At 32.9% G+C, this 10180-nt stretch overlaps 1 protein-coding gene across 1 annotated transcript; it reads left to right on the top strand.

Annotated features, from left to right (window-relative positions):
- The first annotated feature begins 3663 nt into the window (after window positions 1-3663).
- LOC125809356 (uncharacterized) lies at window positions 3664-9749 on the top strand. Its single transcript, XM_049489012.1, has 6 exons — window positions 3664-4186; window positions 4268-4343; window positions 6961-7091; window positions 7188-7258; window positions 7456-7537; window positions 9328-9749. The coding sequence occupies exons 1-6, from the start codon at window positions 3776-3778 to the stop codon at window positions 9346-9348; spliced, it is 792 nt and encodes a 263-aa protein (XP_049344969.1). The 5' UTR covers window positions 3664-3775; the 3' UTR covers window positions 9349-9749.
- The last annotated feature ends 431 nt before the right edge of the window (window positions 9750-10180 follow it).

Below are 10180 nucleotides of genomic sequence, written 5' to 3'. Positions count from 1 at the left end.
ATCTCTTTCATTATTTGACCAAATTACTTTGAATTGAATGCACGAATTACAAAATTTAAATTGTATGCACTTGTTTAAGCATTTTCACACAATTCACACATGCATAGTCAATTTCTTCACTACTTCATTTGTGCATAGTTAAATTTTTTTTACACTTGCATAGTCAATTGAGTTACACATGCATATTTAACTCGTTTCACTATTTCACTGGATTAGTTTAAACTGAATACACAAATTATAAAAATTGAATTGCATATGCTTGTTTAGACTATTTCATACGATTTAGATGCACGTGTATAGACAAACTCTTTCATTACTTTACCGAATTACTTCAACAGAATACACAAATTGCTAAATCGAGTTTCACATACTTGTTTAGGCTCTTTCACATCATAAATTTTGACTAATTAATTATCTTTATTAATGTTTATCAATAACCAACACCTAAAAAATTTAATTTGCAATAATTTACTTTTACCGTATACATATATAAGCATACTAGTATTTGAGAACGTTCGTTACACGTTTATCTTCAAATACTTAATACAAAATTTGTATTGCAAATGACAAATTTTAAATGATACTTGAGTTTTCTATATGCTTTTAATAATCAAAACATAAAATAAAAGAGTAACAACTCATAAGTTGTGGTAAGAAAGTGTTGCAAATTTAAGAGATAAGTGTAAAAAATATACCTAAACTATCTCATTTTCTTGAGTTTCATACCCAAACTATTAAAAGTGAAAATTTCATACCTAAACTATCACTTATTAGTTTGAGAAACACACATCTCTCTCTTTTATTACACTCTCTTCACGATGTGTGTACTACACTCTCTCTTTTATTTTAAAAAATTGTCACCTCGATCACACTTCACATGGACAAAACATATCACCTTGACAAAATTAAATAAATAATTAGTATTAGTTAAGATTAAAGAACTATTATCCCAAAAAATAATATTTTTTATAAAATAAAATGTAAAATATTCTTACCCACTCCACCACCCCACTTCCTCTCACCGTACCCCCCCACCCCCCACCCCCACCCCCACCCCCACCCCCACCCCCCCATCCCCCCCAATTTTTATTTTTTTTTAAAAAAATTATAAAAGTTTTTTACTTCATCTCCCCCCTCCCCTTTAAATAATAATTTAGATGTTATTATACTTTAAAAAAATAATTCAACCCCACCTAACTGTCCGCTTCTAATTGTTTTTCGTTCTGTGTTAGCTATGTACTTTTTTAGAAAAGTTTTTACTTGCAAAATTTTTTCTTAACTAATTTTTTTATTTATGTTATACTTGGTACGCAAATATATAAAAATATTTTCTTAAAAATATATGTACATATCTAACACAAAACGAAAAAAATATAAATAAATAAATTTGGAGCGAAGGGTTAGATAACTGGGGTAGAATATTTTTTTTAAATAAAATAATATCAAATTTTTTTTTGGTGAATGAGTGGGTGTTTTTCGTAATTAACAAAAAAATGTAAGAATTCACCACTAATTTATAATTAAATAAAAACAATAATATTTAATTGTTAAATTACAAAATTTATTTGACACTAATTCGAGTACTCCAATTAAAAAATCCATAATTTCACATAATTAGTTCAAAAGTTACATGTTTGACAGAACCTACTAACTTTAGTCTAAATTTTTTATTTTTATTAAGACATTAATTTAAATATATAAAAACTATTAATTTAGAATCGAACAATATTGTAATAGATTAATCCAAATTCTGAATTTGATCATACTTAAGCTTTAAATTCTGAATCTGACGCTAACGCCTCTGCTCACGTATACATACACATCCTTCTTACTTTATCTTGAACCCACCCACCCACCCCTCACCAACACCCCTCCCACAAGGATTGCAATAATAACACCCCTACTACATTTAATGCAACTTCACCATCTCTACTTCACCTTGCAATTACTCCTTCTTTCTTCAATTTTCTTTTCTCTTCTTTGTAGCTTTCTCCTCCAATTCTCAAAATCCCTTTAAAGTCCATGTTGATGTCAAGGGGAGTGAGGTTTTGGGATATAGCCATTAGTAGGCCCTGAGCTTATTTCTAAATTAGTGTTATAATTTTCTTTTCTTTTCGTTTTTGTCTACCTGATATTTTTAATTCAAAAATGATAACATTATTTAGCTGCTTAAAATTCATGACTTTTTTGGATCATATTTTCAAGCCAAATTTGAGAAATAAAAAAAACTTCATAGATTAAGCTTCATTATTTTGACTAAACCTTATTTACTTGGCCAAAATTAGAAGCTCTTGCCAATTTCTTACAAATAATTTAACCTCGGAAAAATAGACAATCAAAATAAATACTTACTCTTTCAATTTGTTTGGCCTACTTTAATAGGAAACAAAGTTTAAGAAAGTAAATAATATTTTTAAATTTTGTTGCATAAAAACATATTTTGGGGCGAGCCTTAGGGTGGGGCATACCAAAAACGCTCCGGGGCGCAAATTGAAGACGTAGATTCATAGGGCATAAGTCCTAGAATTTGGGGCGTAAGTCCCGAGCGTAAAAACGTACGCTCTGGACGTTATTTTTTATTTTATTTTTATTTTCTCTAACCTTTTTTGCTTTAAATCATATTTATTATTATTAGAGTAATAATATTTCTCAAATAGTAATTGTAATATTTTTTTTATTCATTATTGGTCATTAACACATTTCTCTAATAAAAATCATAATTTTTTTTCTATATATTATAGGTTATTTATTAAAAAATATTTGTAAAATAATTGATAGTTTTACTTTTGCTTATTTTTCTAGTAATAAATTTATAAAGTTGAATATATATGAGATTACACACCGTAGATCCATAAAACTTACTCCCCATGTGTCGAAGCTTACGTCTCGTCCTGTACTGCATAAAATGTCTCGCCTCACACCCCCGCATTTTATAACACTGGTCAAATGCAATAAAATATTTATTAATTTTATGGCCTTAAACATATCATGTGAAAAATCAAAATTAAAAAATGATATGAAAGGAAATAATCGATCTTTTTAAATTAAAATAGAGAGATTATTAGTGAGATCTAAAGAAAAAACAAAAAAAAAAAAAACTACTTGAAACTCCAGTATTTTAGCTAAATAATTATACTATTAGTCTAGAATTAATTTCAATCCAGTCATTCTATAGATTTGGCCAAAAATGATACTTGGAGATGTAAGATGTTTTCTATTAACATGAATAATTTAAAAATGTAACTTACAACTTTTTTGGATGGTTGTTAGCCTGGTATCGTATTGTATTGTATTGTATTATTGGTTCAATTATAATGTTTGTTTGATTGTTACTTAAATTCTATTGTATCGTTTAATTCTATTGTTAGGTAACTACGAAAAGATCAATTTTATATAATGATTGATTTGATGTGATCACATCGTTACCTTAATATTTTCTTCTTACTTTGTCTTTATTTGTTATATAATAATTATATTTTATTTTTTTCCCACTTTTTCATACTAGCTATATTCAATATCCTATTTTTTTTTAGATTTACCATTCAAATTATGAATATACCACATTGTGTAACGATAAAAAATGATACAATCTATTCAAACATTATATTTATTAAAATAATATAATAAATATAATACATTATAAAACAATACGTCATAATGTCGGAATAAAGTGATAAGTTTGGGCATAGTTTAAAAATGCATTGGCCAAATCCTCCTTCTATGTTCTCGTCTTCCTCAAAAGGTTTGAAAACAAACGTTAATTTTGAGAATCCATATGGTTCGTTCCGTTTTCAAATCGTTTCTAAATCTTCCTAAAACTATAACTAATATCTCCATATTAACACCTTCTTTTTATCGCCCAAATTCGATCTCCATTTCTCGCTCATACTCAACTCCAAGAATTTATTTATCAGTTGGCAAGAAAATTGGGTCATTGTTTTCTGTACCCGTTGGAGAGCAATTTCAAGAATTTGGGTCGTTATTTTCAGCTAAATACAGCACTAATGGCGATGGAAGTGTTGATACGGGTATTGGTGGAAGAGAGTACTTGTTGATGTCCGATGAGGAGTTGATGAAGCAGTGTGAATTGAGCACTTTCAAGGCTTCAGGTCCTGGTGGACAGCACCGCAACAAGCGTGAATCTGCTGTGCGTTTGAAGCATAGCCCAACAGGGATTATTGCTCAGGTTTGGTTTTGATGATTTGCTAGATTTTTATGACCATTTTTTATTTTGAAATGGAATTTTATTTGTTTGGGTTTTCTTTAGGCTGTGGAGGATAGATCCCAACACATGAATCGTGCGTCTGCTTTATCTCGATTGCGAGTGTTACTGGCACTTAAAGGTATACCATTTACTCTTTGTTGTTCCAAAATGTTTCTTCCAGAACCACTGCCTTATTATATAAGACAAATTTATATCTTAAACTCTGTGGTTTGCGGCATGATAAACAGCTGTGAAGTATATGCTTATTAACTTTGAGTTTTCTGTTTGAGAATGGTTTGAGTTTGGGTTGTATAATTGTATCAAGTGATGATCTTGGAGTGCACTGTTGAGTTAGCAAAGTTGTGCCAGGACTACTAGTTGTGGAACCCATAAAAAGTTGTTTTTGTACAATTAGGATGGGAGCTATAGCAGAGGGAGACCTACCTATTAGAGAGGGGGTCTGGAAACACATAAGTAGCTTCCAAGATGAGTTTCTTCAGAAAGTCTACTTCAAACCTGGGAATGGACTCAACATAAGATTCTGGTTAGACAAGTGGATTGGGGGTACTATTTTGAAGGAGTCATTTCCTATGATGATTCCAAATAGCCACCAACAAGGAGGCCATAGTGGCCCAATACAAAGTTGATAATATTTGAAGTCCAAATTTTTGAAGGAATTTGCAGGACTGGGAAATTAATGAACTTCTTCTCTTGCTACAAACACTGAAAAACTGTAACTTAGATGTTAATAATTCAGATAGACTACTTCGGGGAAGCTCTTAAGGTTTCCTGTTTTGCATGGACAGCCCTACTTAAGGCATGTTTAACACAAGACAACCTTAGGAAAAAGGGCATCATTCTCATCAACAGATGTCTTTTCTGTAAACAAGACAATGAAAGTGTCAACCATCTTTTTTTGCACTGCCCCACAATAGTTGGCATATGACATTTTTTCTTCTCATTGTTTGGGCTCCAATGGGTTTTTCCCCTCTCCATCAAAGATGCTTATGCTAGCTGGATATGTAGGAGAGTTGACAACACCATCAAAAGTACTTGGAGGATGATCCCAACAGTAATTTTTTGGAGCATTTGGAAAGAGAGAAACTGCAGATGTTTTGATGGAATATCAACTCCCATAAGCACCATTAAGACTAGGTGTTTAGTTAGTCTTTATAATTGGCACCTTCTCTCCCCTGTAAACAGTATGGATAATTTTTTGAATTTTGTTAGCTCCTTAACTCTAGCACAGTAGGGTTTAAGGGGGTTTATTTTTGGCTGCTTTACAGGTTTTTGCACAGTTAGCTTCATGTTATTTTCATGTTTGAAGCAACTTTGTTTTTAGTTATAACCATTGCATCTTCTTGATGCCTTTCTAATGCAATTTAATTACTTCACCAAAAAAAAATACATGGAACTAGAGAGGAGATTTGATGAGAGGTTATCTATTTCTTTTTATTGGTGTAATGAGAAAGACATACCTTCCTAATCTTGATGCAGACCATTTCTTGGTACCATGAGAAATTGGCTTGTTTAATTGCAAATTTCCTTTTGTGATAATAGAACTTTCGGGCTTTAGTTTCTTGAGTTCTATGGTTTAGGTGCCACAAAATAGAGTTAAAATGTTTTGAAGATCGGGGGTGATTAGCAATACGAAGCAGCAGTAAAAGAAAGAGACAGGGTTTTCTAGTAGATGAACGGTAAAAATCTGTTGAAAATAATGGAATACGTAGATAATATGAAGTACAAAAACTGTGTCACATCTGAGCATTCATGCATCTTCTTGCTGTTTATTAAATACAACAACTTACTTCATCAAAAAAATAAAGAACTGTGTCACAGCTGAAACCACCCCTTAATTGTTGGGAATTTCTCAATTGACTGAACTATGATAAAGAAAAGGCAGCTTCTGTTATTTTTGGTCTCTTTGCTAATTCCATGTCAAATAAGAATTTGACTAACTTCAATCGATTAGTCAACTATGCCTCAAACCCAAACTATGTTGGTTTGACCAAGGAACTTGAATAACTTAATTTACAAATATTTTGTTTGTGTAGGTTAAACTTTTTACAGTCTGATAGCTGTAAGTCAAAAGCTACAGAAGATTTTATCAATAGCTACTCAATCTCTTTCTTTGAAAATCTATAAATTTGAAAACAAAAAATGCAAACCAAGAAGACGCTAAAGTGTAAACTGGACACATTTTTCATAGTTTGGGAGTTCAAAAACTTTTGAAGTTTGGTTTTCCTGTGAAGTTCCTTTTTCCTAAGTAGTTAATGGACTGGTTCTACTGTCTGTTGTTTCGTTACTACCTATTGTGTCTTGTACTTCATTACATCTTTTTCTAGTCTGTTTTTGTCTTGAGCCAATGGTCTATCGGAAATAGCCTCTCTACCTCACCTTTGAGAGAGAGGTAAGGTTTGGGTACACTCCACCCTCCCCAAACCTCACTCTATGGGAATACACTTTGTTTTTTTTTTGATAAGGTAACTTTATATTCACATCAAAACTCATCAGCAAAGCCTGATGAGGTGGGATTTACAGCCCCCAGGGGGTAATTTCAAAAGCCAAAAACTGGGCAAAACTTTACAATTGAGCTTTAAAATCCACTAAGCTGAATACACTTTGTTGTTGAGTTAATGGACTGGTCTTCATCCTCGGATATGTTTAAGCTCGTACTTTAGGTTTAGCATGATGTTGATGCGGCTCTCTTTTCCTAGAAGCTTCCATTTATTCATACTTTCTTTATTTTCATCTAGTTAGGAACAACATAGATCTTGATACATATACACCTCCTCAAGAGCTGCTTCAAATTCTTCCTCCCAAATCAACAATCAGGGGATCAAATTGTGGCCCTCAAATTGGACCAAACAATCCTAAATTTGCTTTGGTATGTTTTTCCTTTTTTCATGTCCTTAATATAAATTACTTCTTACTGCCAAATGTAGTGATGTTTTCTTGGTTGTCGTTCTTCTTTAATCCATAGGGAATGCAAGCTTTACTGGACCTACTTTTTGCTGTTGAGGGCTCGGTATCAGATGCTGCAAAAAAGTTGGGGTAAGGGTTTGTGGAAATAAACTCCATTTTATTGTAAAGTTAGTCAAATTTGCTCAGCTTGATAGTGTAATTCCATATATCCTTTGTTTCAACTAAGGCAGTTTAACAAGTTAGGCTACCTACATAGATCCCTTAAATCTTGGACTCCATTTGGGAAGCAGGGTACATTTATTTTGCTGAACTTTTTTTTTTTACAGGTTGAGCACAGGGGCATTATCAAGGTTGCTATTATCTGATGATAATCTCAGAATGGCTGTGAATGAGTTCAGAGTATCCAAGGTATGATGCATGCTTTAGATGGATATTTTAGCTCACAAGTATTGAAGCTTAGTTTCTTATTTAATTAATTGCATGTATATCTATATAATCTCCAGCTCATGCAAAACGTGTAACGTTCCTGTGTAACATCAGTTCAAATCACTTGTAGAGATATACACATCAGCCTGAAACTGGAAGAAAGGCATGTAAGTTGGAGTTGAAATATCAGTATTGCCTTCTCCTCCATGAAACAGATCTTACTGCTTACAGCTTGTTTTTATGTTGGAGAGACACACAGTACCGTTTGGGGGATGGTTTTTTGTCTTTAAAGGATGAAATGAATGCCAAATTATGGAGTTTAAGGGATTCTTAAGATGAGTAATGGCTTATAGATGGTTAGGGTTTGAATAGAATGAGAAAGAGGTTCATTATATCAGAACAGCCCTAGGTATCAACCTTATGTCCTTTGGCATTATATCATAAAGTTGGACTTTGTCATACTTGTGTTCTCAGGCATTACAGCATAATGTTTGACTGTGTCATAGTACTAGATCCTAGCACAGCAATCTTTCCGAACTCTCTAATCTCTAAACTTCAAGAATTAATAGCATTGTAATATATTTTTTTGGGTAGAATTCTTATAGTACATTTAGGTGCAATCTTACCTGTGAAGGAATGTCCAAACCTGCTCAGAGAAAAATTCTCACATCTGTATACAACTTTAAGACAGACTTGAATTACTCGTCACAACTTTGAACAGGAAAGAAATCTGCATCTTTTGAATAAAAATTGCAGAGAGTAATAAGCCATATAACAGATTGTGCCTTATCAATCTTCTTATTAAAAGTAAGTCAAGTTTCACACAAATAGCTTAAGTGATATAAACCATTCTCCTAATCCCCATATGTTACCGCATACACAAGGGAGGGAGGGACAAGTACTGATTTCTCACCCTTGGATGTGATATAAAAGGGTTCCAACACATGTTAGGTGTTTGCACTAAGTGGAGAGTTGGCAAATATAGAGTGTTAATAAAGATTCAGCGGATGTCGATTTTTCCAGCACCAAAAGAAGTAGGGGAAGGTGGTGATCAAGATGGGTTTATGGAATAGTTGAGGGGAATAAAGCGGATAGGTGAGTGAATCAAGGTGCTCTCGCATTCAAAAGGTTGTGTAGAGGCTTACTGATCAAATCAAGTAGGGATGGCTAAAGTTGGAGATATGGGACTTGGGTGGAAAGGAAGCCCGAGAAATTGTGATTCACAGGTGGAAGACAAGGATGACCACACCAAATAAAAGGAAGGTAAACTGTTGAATCTACTTAAAGTGACCCAACTTGGAAAGATGAAAAAAAAAGTTAAAAATGGGAACCACAAATCTAGTAATTGAATAAAAATGTTCTTTTTAGTGTTTCTACCACTTCATAAGATTCTATTACAAAACCAAGTGAGTCGAGAACCATGAGGTTTCAGGTTCATATTCTAGCATAGGCAAAAATACCAAGTGATTTCTTTCCATATGCCCAAGTCTTTGTGGACAGAGTTACCTGATTCTTGTGCTGGTGGAGATAGTACGCACTTGTGAATCAGTTGAGGTGCACACAAGTTGTCCCACACAACGGTTATAAAATAAAGAATTTATTTTAGTGTCGAAATTTAGTACGTACCTTTCAAATCTTGAAAATTGAAGAATAATATATTTATACTTCTAGTCATCAACACACTTCATAAGTTCCAATTTCAACATTGAATTGAACAATGGTAGTGGCATCACATGCTTTTCTTGCTGAAAATTTGTTATGTTACTGTGTAGGGTATAAAGCCTCTAAAATAGGACTCGTTCGTGATGTTAGCATCCTTGGGTACTATTGCTCTTCATTTCCATTCGCGATAGCAAGCTTCAGGTGCTGGTGGTGGTGGCGGTTTCAGGTTCATACAGTTGCATAAACAATGTATGCTTATTTACATTTGTTTCGGGAAACAAGTAGTGCTGGTGAGTCTGACTATGTTTTGGCATTAGGCTTGCTGCTGTGTTTCTCAAGCAAGGCAGATGGTGTTGTGCATTGGTGGCTGGAAAAGTCCAGCAAGATTTGATTGTAAATTCCTTTTTCTTCTTGTTTTCGTTGGTTTTATGTTGGCTTACATTGTGGATTAATTACTGATTAGGGTGATATTGAATGGACAAAATAATAGACGGTGTATATTTGAGATAGCTTCCAGGGATTAGTTATTGATTACTTCTCTGATCTCTTGACTCTTACGTTTGTGCCAAATGTACTTAAAAAGATGTGCTATCTTTTGTGAATTAAAGAAAAAGAAGCAAGATAAAATGCAATGATTATTTAAATTGTTGTAGCAGGTTGTTCGTCTTATAGGGTGTGTTTGGTATGAAGGAAAATATTTTTTAATTTTCTCATGTTTGGTTGGGTAAAATGTTTTCCAAATCAACTCATTTTCTTCAAATTTAAAGAAAATGACTTTCCTTAAAAAATTAAGGAAAACATTTTTTAAAACTCTCCTCCAACTTCATATTACAATTTTTTTTTGTTGAAAATAATAAATTTAAAGCTTATTTTAAAAAAAAATATTTTCAGCTTCAGTTTTTTTATTTTTTTACCCCACCCTCACCCTAGCCCTCTCCCCCTCCCCAAAAAAAATAAAAATTT

The sequence above is a fragment of the Solanum verrucosum genome, unplaced genomic scaffold, assembly GCF_900185275.1.
Source record: "Solanum verrucosum unplaced genomic scaffold, falcon-dt-bn FXZP01000062.1, whole genome shotgun sequence".
Lineage (NCBI taxonomy): Eukaryota > Viridiplantae > Streptophyta > Magnoliopsida > Solanales > Solanaceae > Solanum > Solanum verrucosum.
This window is presented reverse-complemented; position numbering and strand designations above follow the sequence as displayed.

Excerpts from the sequence above, each read along its gene's own strand:
- LOC125809356 (XM_049489012.1), top strand. The coding sequence starts at position 3,776 with ATGGTTCGTTCCGTTTTCAAATCGTTTCTAAATCTTCCTAAAACTATA. Across the intron at positions 4,344-6,960 it reads AGTGTTACTGGCACTTAAAG|TTAGGAACAACATAGATCTT; the intron begins GTATACCATTTA and ends ATTTTCATCTAG. Across the intron at positions 7,259-7,455 it reads GATGCTGCAAAAAAGTTGGG|GTTGAGCACAGGGGCATTAT; the intron begins GTAAGGGTTTGT and ends TTTTTTTTACAG.